A 21,137-nucleotide genomic window follows, 5' to 3' on the forward strand; every position below is an offset into this window, starting at 1 on the left:
TACATAAGCAGGGACAGTTCCAAAATATCTGAATATGAGGATTCCTATCTGGTTGGAGTGTGTGTGTGTGTGTGTGTGTGTGTGTGCATGCACACACACGTGTGGATGTGTTAGTGCTTGTGCATATTCATATATATGGATGTGGCATGGGGGTTTTGCTGCAGCTCTACTGGCATAGCAAATACTTGTTTTTACATGTATTGTATCTTCACTTGGAAGGGAGAAGGGTTGAGGAGATTATTCAAGACAGGCTCAGACCTCCCCCAGTCACCACTGTGCGTGGGTGCTACGTTAAGGGTATATGTATATACACATGTTATGAACATGGAGATACAGTATAGGTACATATAAGGGCTGGGATGGTGGTGGTAAAGTTGGTATTCTTATTCATATGTAGCATTCTAAGCAGGTAAATCCATTTGGAAAATAGCTCAGGTGTGTCATTCAAGAACCATAGGAATGCTAATAGACTGACTCAATGAGAACAGTTTCTGGACTCTTGACTGAACAAGTAATTCAAAATGCTGAAAGATTTATATGCACAAAGACTGAACAATTGGAAGCAATCATTGGGTCCTCTAATGAATTATGATTGCATCAATCGTAATACATGGATGCGATGGAATAGTATGCAGCCTTTAAAAATGAGGAACAGGAAGATTAGGTAGTCATTTGTAAACAAGCACGTTTTTAGTGTTTAAAAAATGAATTTTCATTTACTATTTAAAATAAAAATTAATGTATGGCATAAATATATGAAATTATACATCAAAAAGTCCTGGAAGGAATAACACAAAAAATGAAAATAGTTTTTTAATTTCCAAAATTTCTATAATATTATTATTACTCTTTATTTTAGAAAAGATGGACAACATGATTGTCTATGCAGAAAATGCTAAGGAATCAAAACTAAAAAACTACTACACCTAAAATATAAGTTTAGTAAGGTCTCAGGATATAAGGTCAACATATAAAAATCAATTGTATTCCTATACACTAGCAACAAATAATTGGGAATTTTTTAATTCACTTACAATAGTGTCAAAAATGAACAAAATACTCAGGACTAAATTTAATAAAAAACATGCAAAACTATAAAACATGACTGAAAGAAACTAAAGAGGACCTAAGCAAATGGAGAAATATATCATGTTCAAGGAGCAGAAACTCAGTGGTGTTAAGATTGATTGATTTATAGAGACTGATTTATTGATTTATAGAGACAATGTAAATTCAATGATAATACTAGGAGGCTGTCTTTAAACATATAAGTTGACAAGTTCTCCCTGGACTTTATATGGAAATTCAAGGGATCTAGATGCCAAAACAATCTTAGAAAAGAAGAAGAGATCTAGAGGACATATACTACCTGACTTCAAGACTTGTAAAGCTGCAGAAATCACACTCAGGGACAGAAAAAGAGATCAATGTAACAGACCAATGGAGCAGAGTTCAGGCATTACTTATTCTTATAGTGTCAGTTGATTTTAAACGATGCCAAATAAACTCAGTGGAAAAAGGAAAGTTTGGTCAGTAAATGGTGCTGGAACAACTAAATACCCATAAAGAAAAAAAAAAGAGGAAACCTTTTAACTATACCTCATAACATATACAAAAATCAATTTGAGGTAGATTACACATATGTTATAAACCTGAATATAAGGGCTAAAACAATGATATTTTTAGCAGAAAAAATCAGATAATATCTCTATGACCTAGAGGTAAGCAGGTAGACAGGACACAGGAAGCAGGAACCATTAAAGATAAATATTGGTGACCAGACCTTATCACACTAAAACTATGATGCTCATCAAAAGACCTTTAGAATTGAAAGGCAAGCTACTGACTGGGGAATATATTGCAAAGGAAAGTCTTGAACAACTACAATGGAACAAAAAAAGTGGCCAAAGAAGAGAAAGACAAATATTGTATGATCTTGCTTATATGTGGAATCAAAAAAAGAAAAAAAAAAGTGAAAATACATACTGGGCTGAATATATATTATGTAGTAAAATGACTTAAGGCCTTCCTTGTTTCTTCAGAACTGGGTTCACGGAAGAGGAGTGGGACAAGCACTACACCAGGAGTCTGTCCTGGCCTCTCATTAAACTGGTGGCCTCCTGATCTGTAAATGAAGAGTTGGAGTCTGATCATCTCCACAACCTCTTAAGAGTTTTAAATTATGTGGGCTCAAGAGGTCACACAACATAACAACTAACCCCAAACACACTCTGGGAGTTCAGATGTCTTTTTCCACCCTTCGATAAAAACAAATCTTACCACAATACTCCTCAGTTTAACACCTTTCAGTGGCTCATTTTTGCTATCAGAGTAAATCCAAACTGCTTAGCCTAGATTACAAAGGACCTGGTGACTGGCCTCCAGTTTCTCTCTCCTGCCTTTTCTTATCACATTCCTGCCCTTCTCCCAAGCAGCAGTCTGAGCTTCAGCCACCTCCCCATTCTGCACCCTTTGGCCTCTAAGCCTCAGTCTTGGCCTCTGCATTTTCTTCCTGACTCACCCCACCAGCCACCTCAATACTGAACTGGCCTTATTTCCTATGTGCTTTCAAAGCATCCAGGATTTAGTCCTATGGTGGTACTTATCAACTTATCACATGGTATTTTAATATTCACCTTACTTGTGTCTATCTCTTACTGGACTCTGAGCAAAGAGAGAAATGTCTTGAGATTGAGACTTGGGTTGTAGGGTAGAGGTCAATGTCTTTGTTAAGAAATGAACACAGAGGGTTAGAGATATTACTTCCTTAACCCACAGTGACTGTGGCCACAGGTCACCTTTATAAATCACAGTTCCCTCAAGTTGTCACCTTATCATAAAGGAAACTCAACTGTGGAAAAGGAGCGAAGGTGGACTTGAAGGAATTTGACTCACACAGTGTTTTTCAACCACAGCTATACGAGAGAAATACCTGGGGAGCTTTGAAAAACTCCAGGGTCAGGTCCAGACTTGGAGAGCTTGATTTAGTTCTTCTGGGTTAGGGCTTAGGCATCTATATTTTTAAATGGTTCCTATAATTCTTTTGAGAACCACAGTGAGAATCTCTGGTTAGAGAAGTGTAGGGTGAAAGGGGCAGAACTCCTGTGCAGTGTTTCTGTATGTGTGTCTTTGTGTGTGTGTGTGTACAGGGGCTCCTTGGGAGTACAGGCAGGTCAGCCAGGGTGTCGCACCTATTCCTCTGCCTTACACAATTTAATCTATTCCTCATATCCCAAACTCCTTCAGAGCACAGTTCTCAAACCGACAAACACACATGCACTCATTCTACTCTGGTAAGAGTAAGAACTGAAAGAAGGAAGTCCATCACTAAACCGGTAAATAAATTATCTCTAGTTTCAGAAAGAAGACCTTAGCCAGTTGTGATAGAGAATTAACATTTCTTGAGATCCTTTTAAGTTAGGGGTCTTCACATAGGTGTTAGGGGGCTTCGCACGGATTGTCTCATGAGAAAGAAATATGGTATCAAAGTGAGCCTTTGAAGTGACTCTTACACTGGAACCAAAGAGGACCAGGCTAATCTTGGCAGAACCGGATGGAGGTGGCAAAGGTCATCTTTAATGCTCTTACTTTCACTTTCCTGACAGTGCCTGGTGCAGCCATGGCCCCTGACCCCACCCTCACCCCTTTCTTTGCCTCCTGTGGCATTTCCCACTCCCAGATCTGTAATAAATGACAATGGATGGCATAATGAGATAATCAAACAAAATAATACCTGATTAAAGGGCACTGGTCTCATAGAAAGTAATGCTTCTGTCTGGTTTAAATTCATGAGTTTCATTGTGAAGACCCTTAAGGAACGATCCTAGGATGGGAATCATTTCAGCCCCCAGTAGAAGCAAGAGCATCAAAGATGACCTTTGCCACCTCCATCCGGTTCTGCCCAGGACTAGCCTGGTCCTCTTTGGTTCCAGTGTAAGAGTCACTTCAAAGGCTCATTTTGTAAAATGATACCGTAGTTCTTTCTCCTGAGAAAATCCGTGCGAAGCCCCCTAACACCTTTGTGAAGACCCCTAACTTAGAAAGGGTCTCAAGAAATGTTAATTCTCTATCACAGCTGGCCAAGGCCGTCTCTCTCAAACTAGAGATAATTTGCTTACTGGTTTAGTAATGGACTTCCTTCCCTCAGTCTTTACTCTTCCTCTTCTGAAGAAAACTCATGAATTACATGGCAGAGGGGGGAAATATAATTTTCACTTTTCATCCAGATATAATTTATGTATCATAAAATTCACCCAATCGAAGTAGCCAGAAAGTGGAAGCAACCCAAGTGACCATCAGTGTATCAACTGATAAACACAATGTAGTACATTTACCCAGTGGAATATAATTCAATCTTAAAAAGTAAAGACATTCTGACACCTCCTATAACATGGATGAACCTTAAAGACATTATGTTTAATTGAAATAATCTGGTCACAAAAGGACAAATGCTGTACAATTCTGCTTATACAAGGCACCTGGAGTAGTCAAATTCATAGAGACAGGAGGCAGGATGGGTGCCAGGAGCTAGAGAGAGTGGGGAATGGAGAGCTGTTTAATGGCATGGAGTTTCAGTTTTGCAAGATGAAAAAGTTCTGTGGATGGGTGATGGTGATGGTAGGACGGCAGAGTGAATGTAATTAATGCCACTGAATTGTGCTCCTAAAAACATGAAGATGGTATATTTTACATCATGTGCATTTTACCATAATTTAAAAAATAAAAAATTTTAAGTGTGCTCATTTTAAGTGTACAATTCAGTGGTTCTTTACTATATCTAGAGTTGGGCAACCATCACCATAATCTAATTTTACAACGCATTCATCACTGTCCCTCTTCTGTAAAACCACTCATACCCAGGAACAGTCACTTGGGGGAGATATTTTTAACTGGCCATGCGTGTCATGCGCTACCTGGGACTTGACACTCATTGACTCTTAGAAGGAATGTTAGAGATTTAGTCCAATGCCCTCAGACAAAGAAATTGAGAATCAGAGTGGCAAAGGGCACACAGCTAATCTGGGACAGAGCCAGGTCTTTTGATTTCCTGTGAAGTTATTTCTCCTCATACAAAATGCTGTGTTACTCACTTCCTTCAAACTGACCAAAGATGAACAGTACTGAGAAGACATTCCCCTACTCTCCTGTGGACACCTGGTATCTTTCTCTAGCCTCCCATCTCACCTGAGTGGGGAAGAAAAGAGGAAAAGACAGGAAAGTGGAAAAGGCTGCCACTGTATTCAGTAATGCTCTCTCATGCCTTAACTCTGTTAGGAAAGAGTTACAAGGAGTTTTACTGAGAATAACATCTCAGACCCTTTTAGAAGAGTGATTGGAAACACAGCCAGGTGAAGTGACTTCACTTTTGAAGGATGTGGCCTTTCGTAGTGGTGGCAGGAATAACTGGCAGCAAATAGCAACATCATGTGTCAGAAACGCCTAGGTTTGGGGCTGGTCTTGGTGGTCATCATATTCCTTGCCATGTGACTGTTGGAAAGCATCAGAGGAAGTGTGAGTTGATGCTTCTAGAATTCCTGCTATCTTATGCTTCTTGCCTTTCTACTTACAGTAGCATTGAGGCCTAGCAAAGTCTTTTTCAGGGCAGTCATTGGATAAAAGTTGGGGTTAAGGGTAGAGTGAGTGACTAACTTTGTGAATGAGGCCTCCAAAATGTGTTCCAATATTCCTTCTGAACCCAGTGGTCAATGGAAGCATGTCCAGCCGCTCTTATTTCCGAGTGGTGCGCTGGTGGGAGGGCCCTATGGTTGCTAAATGTGAGGGATGAGTAACTAAGTCACAGAGTTTATGGGAAAATCATGCAGCTACAGATTCAGAAATATCTAGACAAAGTTCTGAAACCCAATCATGGGGAGATTTGGGACTCTTTTTCTCTCCTGTCCTTTGGTTTCACAGGGAATTTGATCTATCGCCCTCTTCCCTGGTTATCACCCTAACTCACCACAGGATGATGTGGGCCCCTGGAAGTGCTTGGAATTTCTCCAGCCAGGCTTAATCAAGAGGCAGATACTCCAATCGTCTTGTGAGTTCCATTGTGATGAGACAAACCTACCTGGAGAGGTGGCTGTGGGGGTTGACATAGGCTTCCAGACAATGAGTTATCTGAAGACAGTGCCTGGATCATTCATTTTTAAACTCTTGGTGTCCCATAGAATGCCTGGCACATTTGTTTTCTGAATAAATGAGTAGTAACATTTCACATCAAATGATGCATTATTATGTACAAAGTGACTTATTTCACATGCATGAATCTCATCCTCACAACTGAACCTGCTTCACCCCTGGAAGGCAGGCAAGCCTGTTTTACAGATGAGATCACGTAGCAGTAGGTTGGAGAGGTAACTTTCAGACTCTAAATCCATTGACATTTTTATACATGTGCCTTAACTGAGACTGCCCCTCCTGAGAGACTGCTTCAAGGCACTAAGACAGAGTTAAATAGGGATTCAGATAGCCATTTTGTGGTTTCTGCATTTTATTCCTAAATCTGGGATAGACGTACTCTTCATCTAAGTTTTTCACTAATGGCATTATTTTGTGCTATTTGCTAATCACTGCTAGTGTATAGGCTTTTAATGATATTTTGAGTTAAATAGAATTTGAGGGCTAGCCTGTAATTTTCAGTACCTATTTCCTGATATAGATTTGGCATGACACACTATTTGTATCTAATACAGTTTTTGGTAATTTCAATTAGCTTGATTATAGCTTTATGGCCCTGGGTCTTCAAGAAACACATGTTCAAACATTCTCCCTTCCTAATGAGCTCCTTGTTCCTGTTGAACTTCCGTGACCTTATTGGAAATCAATGACTGCTTCTGATCTTCCAAATGTAATGTTGAGGAGACCTAAATGAAATCACTATACAAAATGCTTTGAGATTGCAGGATGCGGAGAGCTGGCTGTCATTAGCATGAGTGATTTTGCTTAGAGGTAAACCATATTTTAACTCTGTGTACATATTGTGCATGAAGGAATTTCTCTGTGCAGAATTATTTTCCCCAAATAATTCGCAAGATCACAGCACTCCTGGTAGCGGGCAGGTACCACCTAACTCCTGGGCGGCAGCTGGGCTAAAGCGAGCTTTCCTTTCCTAGCAACTGTTGCTAAGAGGGGCGTGGCCTTGGAGTCCGGGGAGGGCGCGTTAGATGGCCTGCTCCCCCTACCATGTAAGACTACACTTCCCGTGATGCTCGAGGGTGGTCTCCGTAGTGACGCATTGGCGTCCGCGGAGGGGATCGGGGAGGACGGGGGCGGAGGTGGCGGTGGGGAGGCGGGCAGTGCTCTCTCCGTGTCCCGGACTCGCGCTCAGGCAGCAACTGCCTGCGCCGCCGCCTCCGCCGCCGCCATGTTGGCTTGAGGGGTGATGACAGGAGGCGGCTGCAGCTTTGGGGACTGAAAAGTGGCGGCGGAGGAGGAGAGACAAAGCTCTGAGAGGAAACCCTTCCCGGGCTGAGGAGAGGGAGGACCCGGCCTCTTCCGGGGAGCAGCCAAGTCCGCGTCGGAGGGGAGTGGAAGGCGGAGGCACCGGAGGAGCGCCGCGAAGCCGGAGACGATGCGCCCCGAGACCCGCTGCTGCCCGGCGGCGCTGGCGGCCTGAGCCCCGAGGGGCCGTGGGGGTCTCCGGCGCGGCCCGAGCTCGCCGCGCCGTCCGCTCGCCTCGCCGGGCTCTCGCTGTGGGTCCCGAGTAGTTCGATGCCCTTGGGGGCGCGGGTTTCCGCGGCCCGGCGCTCAGCCCCGGCGGCGCGAGGTGAGCCGTTTCCCTGCGCCGGCCGTCGCGCGGCCGCCACTCACCGCTCACGCGTCCATGTGTAGCTGCATAGTTATCTGTGTACATCCCCACCCGGGCATTTTCCTCCTGCTTAATGCGGACCTGACTCGGGAGCAAGTGTGAATCAGCGCGGGGCCGGGAAAGGAGGCCGGCGGATTTAACCCCCTCCCACCCCTCCATGTCCGTGTGTCACTCGGCTCGGTCCACCTGGCGCGGCCGGTCCTGGGGCTGCTGCTGACGACGACGGCGACGGCCGCTGCCAGCCCGCGAGTTCCCCGCGCGGCTCCTGGGGATTGTTCCTCTTTGCACAGAACCTCGGCCAGGCTGGCACTTGGACTCCGAAATAACTTATTATTATTTTTTTTCTTGGAAAGCAGATCGCAAACCAATCCAGATCGTTAAGGTTGATTTCTGTTGCTTGAAGACTTCTGCTCTTTTTTTTTTTTTTTTGGTTGGTGGTTGTATTTTTTTTTTCCACGTAAACATCTGGGTGTATATCAAACGGCAAGATGTCCAGTAGTGTCCCGGCGGATATGGTAAGTGAAGATAAGTTACGACACCCTTTGATTTAATTGTGGTTTCCAATCGTATTTAATCAGAAAGGATGCAGGCGTGGGGTGAAGGTTTGCGGGGGACTGTTGAAAAGCCACTGGGCTGGGAGATTTGGAGAAGTTGGAGGTTCTGGTTTCCCCCTTTAGGAAGTACTGCTTTTAATATGGGTTTGCGCATTTGGTTGTGTTTTCTAAATCATTAAAGACAGTGGAGAAGTAAGGGGACACGTACCAAGGTAGCTTGAAGTGGAGAAAATCTCTCTTTGCTAGAAGTCTCTGAACACTTGGATCTTCAGGCTTCTGAAAACGTCAGTGACAGTGGGCAGAGCTGAGGACGGGTGTCCCTACTAGATAACAAGAGGTAGGCAGGAAATCGGGAATTTTGCTCTGAGACACTGAGGAGATCCGTAATGCGGTAAGTACAAATGATATTTTCAAGAACAGCGTCGTAGATTTTTCTTTCAAGAAAAAGACTGCTAGAATTTGCGGTGAGCTTTTTGAAATGTCTGGGTGAGCAAGTATGGCACCAGAAATACTAAGATGTTTTGGAATTTTCACAGATCTAGGCTGGCCATAGATTGGTACTTTTTTCTGACTATTCCAGGACTTTCAGTACCAAATATTTAGTAGTATTACATCATTGGACTTTTAAAAGCTAATAAAACACATTACTGAGGCTTGACCCTTGAATGTTGAGAACTTGAAACAAAAAGTACTCTTTTTATTGACGCTTTTCTTTTTGTTTATAAAAGGTCGGCGTTGTGGAATCTGTTGACTAACAGTAACCCTGTAGGCTAACAGAAATGGGAGGTGGGTTTGTGTGAGTTGAAATTACACTTTGCAATCTTAGGAACAAACAAAATGTGATTAACGAGGAGACTGATAATCGTGCTTATGAAAGAACTGAAGTTAACATAGTTATGCTTACATTAACACCTGAGTATTCGTGAATTACAGCAAAAAAATAAAATTAAGCTTTGATGATAATTAAATTTTAAAATGTCAGATGTGTCTGTACGAGTGAACCTCATTTACAGATTTTAAAAAAATGACTGCGGCATTTTTTTGACCTTGGTTTAAAAACATTTTACTTGTGTTTGATTTCCCAATTATTGTACTATTTAAACGCAAAGGAACCACACTCAGCAACCTTACTTAGACTCTCCTTCCTGACTCTTAAAACTCGTGCATTGTTCTTTTAGTTTTTCCCTTCCATCCTGGTGTGCACAGTTGAGAATCGTCTCCAGCTCTCTTAAGGATAGCTGGACTTGGTTTCCTCTGGAGGTTGCCTGGAGACGTTTCTGGATTGAGCTGGAAAATGCTATTTTCCCTGCTTGATGAGTGATCTGTGGTTCATCACCTCCAGCAAAGATTTGCTCTCCATAAAGCCTCCATTTTATATCATCATGCACACTGCAAGATATGTTCACTCTGAGTACTATTTATTCTGGCACAGAAGTTGGAATGGAATGGATTTGTGTCGTTAAAACAGTGTGACTACTTTCTTTAGGCCCTGTGATGAAGAAAAGCTGATATGTGTGTAGCATCAGTTACAAACTGAAATTATTTGGGGAATACTGGCAAGTCAGAAGGTTTGGAAGCAAATGTTGGAATGTTGGGATCAGGGGACCAGGAAGTAAGGGCAAAGTTTTATTAATAGCTGCAATTACAAAATACAACTATTTCTGTTTTAGACTGTATTTTAAGGCCTCTATGATGTGGTGCTTTGAGATCATTTGATTAAAGGTGATATGCAAGGGCAAAGCAGTATTATGTAATAAACATATAATGCCCTGATGATGCTATTTCAGAGTGTGTCTGAAGTACAGCTCAGGTTAGATTGTTCTGAGTATTTTTTATGTCTCGTTTTCTTGCTGTTCAACTTGTTGGAGGTCATGAGGTTTTTCCCCCAATGTTGAAGATTTTTAAACCTTCATTTGCTGTTACTTACATTGCATTTTTGCTTAAAAAGTGCCTTCATTTGATATGTGTCTAGAATTTTCAACTTTCTGAAATAGAGCATGGTAAATATGGGTTAGAAGTTGTTGATTTAATGTATCATATTTGTTTGCATTTACATTCAAGTGAGAACTATTTTATCATTCTGAATCTTGAACAGTCTCAGCCTCCCCACCTCCACCTCTTTCCACAATCTGCCATCTCCCTTGCAACATAACTCTGAATTGATCAGGATACATACTCTTGCAAGTATGAATACATACATTTTTGCTAGTTGCAGTAAAAATTTCTAGTCTCTAGTGGTGACTGCTAGTATGTGCTGTTTAGAAACAAATGTTATGCTTTTTTTATGTTTTAATGGTGCATGTCAGTTGTATAGGAAAATCCTATTTGGAGTTGAGGTGGGGCAATGAAGTTACTACTCCTGTCATGTTTTCATTAGAGATAATTCATTCTTGAGCTGTGTAATTGCTAAATCAATTGATGTTTTTGGTAGAATCTTATGGCAATGATTGTGACTCACTGTGAAACTGATTTCTTAGAATCTTACTTTGTTTTGTAAATATAACTCATTTAAAATTTATTTTTAAACATTCAATACATTTTTGTGTTTACCATAAAGACTCTTTATTTCAGTAGTCCAAATTTAGCAAATCAGTCTTTTTGGAGGGGGAGTGGCAGCCTACTGAATGGATTTGCTGTACTCTTAAAAATAATTTGAATATGTCCTGTAAATAATATAAATGTATTTACATTAAATATCGGCTTTTCTTTTGCTAAGAGTGATTGAGTTTGAAATAGGATTTACTAACATTCTAGTGTAATCCCTTATTTGTGAAAAAAAACCTCAAAATATCTGAACAGAATATCATTATAATATATTGTATTTAAATAATACATTTCCTTTATTTTCTTTCTTGGCCCAAATCATAGTTCATCTTGGGACAATATTCATTGTTTATAACTGGAGCATGAATTATGTTAAAGCTATAGGTTTTTAGAAAGAAAATGTTTACTCTTTCTGTAAGTAATGAGGCCTAAGGCTGGTTAATAAATAAGGTAGTAATTTTGTTTTCTGGAATGGGAAAGTTATTAAGAAATAAATTACTGTATTTATAAAAGTATTACACAAAACATCTGATATACTATTTAGAGCTTTGGGCTAAAATTATACTTTTGATATCTACAAAATGAAAACCTACGTAAGAGAGAAATTGGCAATTAGTGTGAGAATAATGGCAAAGCAATTTTGGCATTTGAAACACTTTTGATGATAAAACAGTTAAAGAAAAGCCCTGTATCTTTTTACTAATGTAGAAATTGTAACAGATACAACAATTTTTAATATGGGGTTAAATGAGATAATGATAATTTGAGTTTTTTCAGTGCTTAATGAATATTTTTATTGTAATATTATCTCTTCCATTTGTGGAAGAAATATTGGAGCCCTCTGGTGGACAAGAAATAACTAAGATGAATTTCCTTTCAAAGGGAACTTTGACAGATGTAGAGTATACCGGGGGAAAATGCCATGCTAAAAAAAGGTCCAGAGAATAGAAAATTTTCAACTTTGAAAAAAGTACATTGAGATTTAATGCCCAAATTTTCTCTTAACTTATAGGTCCTTTCTATTTTTCTTTTCTTGCTAGAGCTCTTGTTTCAAATGTTAAGTTGGAAGGTTTTATGGAGCTAAAAGGTAGATAAGTACCATTTACATAAATGTGTGACTTGATGAATAGCTTAAGAAATAATATATCTCTTTTGGAATGTTCCTCAAACTGTTTTACTTGAGTATATCTTGGTGTTCTTGATTTAGAAATTTTTATTAAGAAAACAAATGACAAATTATTTCCTTCAGCTTTGAATGACTTTTCCTTTCTAGAGCTAAATCCTACTCCAGCTCATGTTTCTCTCCTGTGAAAATGGTTTTTAATTCATTCTGCCCCACAGTGATCTTTCCATCCTGTGAACCATTTTCTGTCAATGTATTTGAGATTCTTCTTAAACAATGTCAAATTTATATGGGATATCTGTTTTATATTTATTGTATCTTCCATAATTTCTAAAACAGAATAAACATTTAAAAACTGTTTAGTGATTTTCTTGACTCATGAAATATTACTCTCTTTGTTACTTATGGAAAAAGTAAATACTGTTCCCTCTACTACTACTACTACTACTACTACTAAATGGTGTTAAATACAAAGTGTATGATTTCTGCTTCTATTACCACTTTGAGTATGAAAAATACATTTAAGCTTTGGAGTTGTTTTAAATTAGTGGTTAAGTATTGATGGCTCTACTAGTTTTTATAACATGGAACAATAAATGTATTTTAGGAGATGAAGTTTATACTTTTTACATATACTCTTTAAGAATTCCTGTCATTCTGGGGGAGGAAACTGTAAGTGACTGTAGAATTTGTGGTAACTGGAATCCCTGGGCAGTAAGTCATTCTGAATCAGTAAATTTTCTGAATACATGCAGGTTATTTTTAGAAATATCCCAGTCTAACAATTTGGATTACTGTCCTGTTACTTAAGTGTAATATGTTACACATAATTTAATATTTTTGGTGACTTAGAGCTATCATTTGAATAATACTGATTCAGTTCAGTGAGCATTCATTGAGTTCTTCTCTGTGTAATGTAGCATCATTATTCTATAAGTTACAACTGTTATCATACCTTCAGCTCCTGCTCCTGCACTAGATCAGTGGTTTACAGAGTGAGTTGAGGAAAGTCGGTTGAGATGTTGAGAATAAAAATATTAGAACTTTTAATTGTTTATTTTGTGCTCTAAAAAGGGGCAAGAATTGAGCTTTTGAATTAATATATGGGTTGGCCTCAGAGGCTTTCCTGGGTCCACATTCAGATGGTTACAATGAAGGTGGTTTGCTGAGAGAAGATGTGGAAACTCTGTATTGCAGAAGCCAACATCATTACCTGGTTTCTCAAAAGTTTCTGTTGTTTTTCTATTATACTATATTACATAATTACCTTAAAAAATACTTTTACAAAGAATCTATAATACTTTATATTGAGATGGGGAGGAGAGGTTCACTGTCAAAGTATTTCAAGGAGTTACTGAACTCAAAGCCGAATTACACATTTTTATTTTACAAAGGATGACTATTCTAGATGCTTATCTTTTCCATTATGACAAGAAGCTATCATTAGTATACTATGTAGCAGGTGTTTTTGAGAAAACAAGCACTAAGTTTGTCTCTTCAAGACAAAATGGACATTTTAACCACTAAGTGAGAATACCTGCTTCTCAGGGGAAATTAATGTTATGGAGAGAATGTTTTGAAAACATGGTTAAGTATTTCCAGTCTGTTGAAAAATCTTTCTTACAGAGAATTTCAGTGGTCTTTGGACCCACTTATTGGAAACATAAAAAGTAACACATTTTACTTAGTTTGCAAAATAATCAGGAAGAATAAAATTTTTGACACACTGACATCAGGTAACTAACTTTTAACAAAAACTTGTGCATATTTAGTGATAGAATAGAAAAGTGTTATGATTTAGTAAACCAATAAATGACATATTTTTCTGTCTGAATCTATGCATATTTGTGAGCTAGGTTTTTCAGTTGTGACGTAAAACTTTAAACTAAGTCTCATAATACAATGACCTTCACAAACTGGGAAAGCAAGGTTTTAAAAAAAGAGATGTATTCAATATCAGTGCTCTCACTTAATATATTAATATTATTTTTAGTGATTACAAGATTAAAATAAATTAATATTTAAAGTAATAATAGTTAAAATAATAGTTTAAAGCTCTGGTTTAATCTTTTAATTTCTGTTTTAGTATGTGTTATATAATATACCTAGAATATATAATTTATGAACAAATATAAATATATTGGAGGTGTGTGCTCAGGTATTTTATAGTTGAGATGTTCATTAAAGAAGTAGAAGTTGTTGCACAAGATGACTTAAGATTCTAAGCATTTTAGCTTCTGGTGTTTGATATTTATAGTTTTTCTGTCTCATGCTTTGTTGAGCAATTACATTTTTCTATTGTCAGTGTGCCTACCTATCTGTCCTATTTACATTCGCTGATTTCTAATTTACGTGCATGTGTGCATGTGGAAACCAGATTTTTCAGAGTTTATTAGAATAAAGTATGTTAAAAGTAAGCAAATGGTATCCGAGTTGTATTTTCAGGAGTTACCCTATAAAGTGCACGATCTTCATTTCACAGACTTGATCATGTCTCTGTTTTGGTTACTCAGAGTTCTGTTTACTTGAAGGGCCTATTTTCTGGCTTTTAGCCATGTTTTGCAGAGGTGTAGATTTTTGATAGTGAAGAACTAAGTAGATGATTTAAAAAACAGTTTTTATATTTACAGCTTTATTTTGAGCTCATAGGGGAGAAAAGTTAATAGTTTTTGGGTACTTGCTAATTATTAAGCATATGCTTGGCATTTTATGTGAAAACAATTAATTTAATATGACCGTGTCCCTGGGTAAATACAATTGATACATAGATAAAGAAACTGCTTTTGCCCACCAGGTGAAGACCACCAGGAATGCATCTGTAATTTCTGCGGTAGAGGAGGATTAGCAATCAGATCTCTAAGCTGTCTGTGTTACAAGGCAAGAGAAATGCATGGGGCTGGGGTTCAATGTTAGTCATTTTAGAGCCATAATGTGGCAGTGAGAGAAATTTTGATACTTGCTGGTCTTCCGTTGGCCTTGTCTGTGTTTTTCAGGGACATCACAATGTGATTATCAGCTGCTTTTTACTTTCTCACAGCTTAGGTTCAGAGAGGGTGAGGAACTTGTTTGAGGTCATAGAGCTAGCAAAAAGTAGAGTTAGTATAGGAATTTGGGTATGATGGCAGTAGGGATGAAAATACTAAGCCCTCTCCCCTTACCATACCTGAGTGAACATTGCTAAATCCCTTAGGTACACTTTCCTAAACAGAATACCTCAGATTCTTTCCCAACACCTTGCTCCAGGCAGTCCCTGCTTATTGGTGTGAGTTAGCAAGGTTGAGCAGAGATGATGCCTATTTTATATATCTTTGCAAAATACTATGTAACTTGTGGGTTGGAGCAATTTAGTGAATGTGAAATGTGTTATTGCTAAAAGAAAAGCAAGTTTTCTTTAAACTTGTTGAAACCTTGAGTCCTCTTCTATATATATTATACAATATAATTTTTTCCTGTAAACTTACCACTTTCAATACAGAAACTATTCTTGCTTTATATTTTTGTAACAGATTGATTTGTAAATGGGTTTAGTGTTTTCAGGTTGTTTTTTTTTAAGTATCATTGATACACAATCTTACGTTGGTTTCAAATATATAACAGTGGGTCAGCAGTTACCCATATTATTAAATCCTCACCTCCTTTATTGTGGTCACTGTCAGTTATAGTAAGATGTTACAGAATTCAGGGTATTTTGTTTTGTTTTTATACTACAACTGCTATTATAATGTAGATTCTCTTGACTGATTCAAACCTAGTAGCATTTTTTTTATGGTCTAAGTAAGGTATATACATGGGCAATTTTCTTTTTTTTTTTATTAAGGTATTATTGATATATACTCTTCTGCAGGTTTCACATGAAAAACAATGTGGTTACTACATTGGCCCATATTATCGAGTCCTTCCCCACACCCCATTGCAGTCACTGTCCATTAGTGTAGTAAGATGGCACAGAGTCACTATTTGATAGGCAATTTTCTGTGACTAGATTTTTGAGAAGAAAATGTTCTTTCTACTGAGGAAAACTAAGGCATTATATCTTTTGCTTATGAATTTAAGGTGGCAATTCATTGTGTCTAGACAAAATGTTCTTTCATAATATATGTTTAATTTTCTCTACTTTCATATAAAATCAGTGTTTCTACTTTAGGCATATTCCTGTTTCTAAGTCTTTTATATTCTGTGTTGGTTTTGATAGAGCTCATTCCTGGAGGGCAAACCTGAGCAGAATTTTGCTGGGCTCATTCTTTGAGGTTCCTTTTTATCCAGCATTCTCAGTTCCTGGATATCTTGGGAGTACAGGATTCCAATTTTTGTCTTCCCAACCCAGTGGGCCTAATACAAACTCTGGAATGCTGCTTTCTGCTAGGCCTTTGCCCTGTACTGCTAAATGGGGAAATACTTCAAGGGTAAAAATGGGATCTTCTCACTGTCCTTCCCTTCTCTGTGGGCTCTTGGCTCTCAATGTCCTGGCTCACTTAGTTGCTCTCTCTCTGCCCTCAAACAGGGGGCTTGTTTCTTTCTTTTCTATTTTATCTCACTTTTACAGTTGTTTTCAATGGGAAATTTGGTCTGGCATTGCTGTTCTCTCATAGCTTGACTGCCATTTCTTTTTATGCTTTAGTTACTTTTTATTTCTTTGTTGCTGTTCTGGCTATAGGATCACCAGTTCTCTCTCTCTCTCTCTCTCTCTCTTCCCCCTTCCCCCTCCCTCTCTCCATCTCCCTCCCTCTCTCTTCTATCCTAATAGTAGTTCGAATAGTTAAAATTAATTAAATGTTTAACTATATTACTTACCATGGCACCATCAGCCAAGCACTTGCCTAAGTCAGACATCTAGGAGTCATCTTTGATTCCTCCTTTCCTTCATCTCCCCAATCCAGCCCATTTCAAAATATATCTGTAATCCATCAACTTCACTTCATCTTCATACTACCATCCTATTGCAAGCACCATCTCTGTTCTGGACTACTGCATTAATTTTGGAACTAATTCTTCTACTTCCATTCACATTCCCCTGTAATACATTTTCCAAAAATAGCTTGAGTCATCTTTATGAGGCATAAATTGGATTATCTTTCCCTTTGAGAAACAGAAAACTTCAGCAGCTTTCCATTAAAGAGTCAGTCCCTGTAGAAAAAAGGCACAAATCCTTACTGTGGTCCTTCAGAGTCGTCATCTGGCTCCTGCCTATCTCTCTGATCTTATCTCATTTGGTTTACTTCAGTCATACTGGGTTCCTCTCATTTCCTCAACCAAACCACCAGCTCCTTCCCACAGCTGACTGAGGCTTTGCACATATCAGTCCCTTTTCCTAAAACACTTACCAATATACTTCTATGTCCTCTATTTTATGGATAATGCCTTCTGAGCTTTTCTGTCCTCAGGGATACTTTACCTGCCCACAAATCCAGTTGAATCCCCTCACTTGCTTGGTTTCTGCCTCAGGACTCTTGCTTCTGTAAAACTTATTCATGCCTTGTAATTTTCTAGTTTGTCTTTCCCAGTAAGCCATAGATTCTGGGAGGGTAGGTTATATCTTTCATTTGCTCCTATAGCAAGTACCTAGTATGGTACCTTTTGTATAGTAGGTTCTTTATAAACATTTGTGGATTAAAGGAATAAATGACTGTTATAGGCACTGTGCCAAGCTTATTACTTGAAACAGATTTAGTCCTCCAAAAAATCTCTCAGAACAAGCCTATCAAGTAGGTAGGTGCTAGTATTAGCTGCATTCTATTGCTGAGGAAAGCAAGGTTTAATGATGTTAGGTGATTTTCTTTAAGTGAGCCAGCTAGGTGGGCTTTTTTGTGTTCTTGGATTTTTTTTTACTTTTTGAACTTTTTGATCATTCTTTACTGCCTTTCTGTCATACCCTCTTCACATATCTTAAAGCTAACGGCTGTGATTGTACTAATAATAAGGTATTTCAAATTTAGCTTCTTCCCTTTGCTTAACAGTAATAGCCAAAATGTCAGAAAAGAAATTAGAAGTTTGTGATGGAAGTTGAGAAAGTGTTAATAGAACTTAAATAATTGAGGAAGTGGATTTGCTGTTTGGCTATCAAGTATTTTGAGTGATTGTTCAAGCTGTAAAATGCCTCTGATTACTTTTTTGGCTACAAATGGAGGAAATGTTATAATTAATTACATACATTTGAATACATATAGTAAATACATATTTGAAGAAAACATTTTTTAGCCTTTTATATTTAAAGAACTCTTACACAGATTTTTAATTTTAGCACTCAGAATAATCAGTAGAATTTCCATGTTAGATATTGTTTTATGTCCGTACTTCTTAAACTACATATAATAATCCTGATCTTTTTGTTTCTTGGCATTATTCAGTCAGTCAATAAGTATTTGTTGAGCACATGCTATATGCCAGGCCCTTTTGAGGCTCTGGTGAGCAGTGGTGCATGAAATGGACAGAATTCTTCCCCTAATGGAGCTTACATTTAAGTAGTAGAGAGACAGACATTAAACAAAATAAATACATAAAAAAATAGAGCATGGTAGATACTAATAAATACTACAGAAAAAATAAACCAGAAAATGGAGCTGGAGAGTGCTAAGAGAGTATTCCTGTGTTGTTCAATTTTAAATAGTGTGACCAGGGAAGAGCAACAATGTTGACATCTGTGCAAGGGTCTAAGGGTACCAGAAGCAAGCCACCCAGATACCTTGGGGAATCACATTCCTGGCAGAGGGAATATTGCCTCATTTGATTTCTTTGTTCCTTTTCAGTTTCTCTATTTCTTCCACCATCCTTCCCTTAAATTTTTGTGTTGCTTGTGGTTTTTATTTTTGGCCCTTCTGTGATCAAGTGATCATTATCTTCCTTACTAATTTATGCAACAGACATTTATTGGATGCCATTGTGCCTCATAGGTCCTGTCAGTAGTCAAAGCCAATCAGTTTTCTCTAATGTCTCTCAATCGATTTCTTCTTCTTTATCTCCACTACCTTCAACCAGGTCTATATCCAGATGTCATTCCCCTTTTTTCACTACTATCTGCTTTTCAGGTTTGTCTTTTGTAAACGTAGATGTCATCATTTGACTAGTCTACTTAGTATAATGGCTGGCAATCACTCACAGGCTAACCCAGGCCAAGCTTTTTAGGTGGTGGCATTAAAGCTTCTAGCAGTTGGGCTGCTATCCAGTTTCATCTCCTGCTGTTTGCCCCTTGTATGTGTCCTATGTTTGAGTTGTATTGAACCCGCTGCTTGCCCACAAATCTTTGTTAACGTTATGCTTCTCTCTTTCATCCTTGCTTAGGCCTTCCCTTTCTGTTTAGAATCCCATCTATCCTCTCTCCCTTCTTGTTCCATTTTCATCTGAGACTTGTTCTCAGCTGTAGTGTTAATTCTTTGGCAATGCCTTATATTTGTCAAGCATTTGTCACTACAAGTATAGCAAATGCTGGGAGCTCCAAACCAAAAGTTACAGTTGAGGCAAAACTATCTTCTAGGAAGTACCAAGGGAAAAATAGCCAGAATGGCAGGATGGCTTTTTGCTTCAAGGATGCCAACCGAGACCAGAGAGACAGAGCTAACATAAATCGTGTTTAGGTCTCAGCATCTCTGGTTCTGACAGCCCAGAGATTACTAGGTTGTGGTGAGTCTCAGCATCACTTATAATACCTCATAATGTGAGATGAACAAGACCACATCTGCAGAAAAGCTGGGTAAAAGAGCTGCAATCCTAGCTAACTGCTCGGAATTCAGACTCAGACCTCTTAATCAGTTACTTTCTCCTAATGTTATTGCCTCTTGTATGTATAGCACTTGTAAATATTGTTATCTGTTTCCTCTACCTGATGGACTGACTGCTCTTTGAGGGCAAAGAGAAAGGCCTTTCTTACTCATCTTCCCCATTTACCTAGCACCGTGCTTATTATATAGAGCATACTCAGTGTTGAATTAGCACTGCAGCTTCATCCAGTAGAACTTTCTGTAAGGATCGAAATGTTCTTTGTGTTGTCCATGTAGCTATTAAACACTTGAAAGTGGCTAGTGTGACTGAGGAACTGAAATTTTAAATTTTTATTTAAATTAATCTAAATATAGATAGCTACATGTGGCTGATGGCTGCTATATTGGACAGTGCAGTTACCCAGTTTGCATAATTCTCTCAGTGCACTAATGAGATCTCTGCTTTTTTTTTGTTTTCTTGGCTTACATTCGAAATAGCCGCAGATCGCAATGCTTTTAGTTTTATTTTTTTGTGATTTTTCTGCTCTGTCAGTGTTGGCATCCATATTTTGCTACTTTCATCATGTATACTGTCACTGGTCTTTAACTTTTTGGATCTTACATAAATTTGGAGACTACATAGCATAGACATATAATCAAGCTTATAGAATTATCTTTAAAAAGATCAAATAATGTGCAAACATGAGAGTCATCTTTGACCTGTCTTTAACCCCAATAAGAATGTGAAGTTAGCCCTCAGGAAAGAAGAGGGCCTTTAGGCATTTGATTAAAGAAAAGATTACATCAATATGAGATTACGTGAATTCGCCAAGAGAGGGAGGACAGCCCAAAAGTACATTCACTTAAGCATTCATTTAACAAATAATAGCAAATGAGCTCAAGGGTTGACCTTAACATCTTTAGTATGCAGTTAAATTTGCTGTTTATGTGATGGTTGTAGCCTAATGTATTGATTTGCGCCATTTCCGTAAGTGATTCTTTAGATTGAAAGAACAAAAGTAGAGTGGACGATAACTCAAAAAAAGCCACTCCTTGACTATAATGTTTTTAAATGTCAAATACAGGAACCACAAATGTAAAATAAATCCAGGACTGCAAGGAATCTGGGAGTAGTCTGTATCTACAATTCATTCTATGTTACTATAAAAAGTCTGATGACCTCTCAGTGAGATTCTGCTAATCTCTGGTACATCATCTTTGCCAGGTCACTAACATACCACTATCATTAGGGTCTTCATTAGAGAGACTTTTTACCAGAAAAGACAGAAAAAAATACCATGTGTTGGAAGTACCTGTAAGTTAAGAGACATTGTTAGGCCTATCCAAACACCCTAAATCATTCTATTATGCTTATACTTTGTAGACTCTTTTACATTTCTGAATTGGTTGACATT

General features: G+C 38.4%; 1 protein-coding gene across 1 annotated transcript in view; it reads left to right on the forward strand.

The window, feature by feature from the left end:
• Nucleotides 1-7,270: 7,270 nt before the first annotated feature.
• The window catches only part of UBL3 (ubiquitin like 3), a 56,070-nt gene continuing 42,203 nt past the window's right edge, over nt 7,271-21,137 (forward strand). The window contains exon 1 of the mRNA XM_036917324.2: nt 7,271-8,325. Within this exon, the coding sequence (XP_036773219.1) occupies nt 8,299-8,325 (27 nt within the window). The 5' untranslated portion in view covers nt 7,271-8,298. The remainder of the gene's footprint in view (nt 8,326-21,137) is intronic.

Source organism: Manis pentadactyla, chromosome 2, assembly GCF_030020395.1.
Source record: "Manis pentadactyla isolate mManPen7 chromosome 2, mManPen7.hap1, whole genome shotgun sequence".
Taxonomy (NCBI): domain Eukaryota; kingdom Metazoa; phylum Chordata; class Mammalia; order Pholidota; family Manidae; genus Manis; species Manis pentadactyla.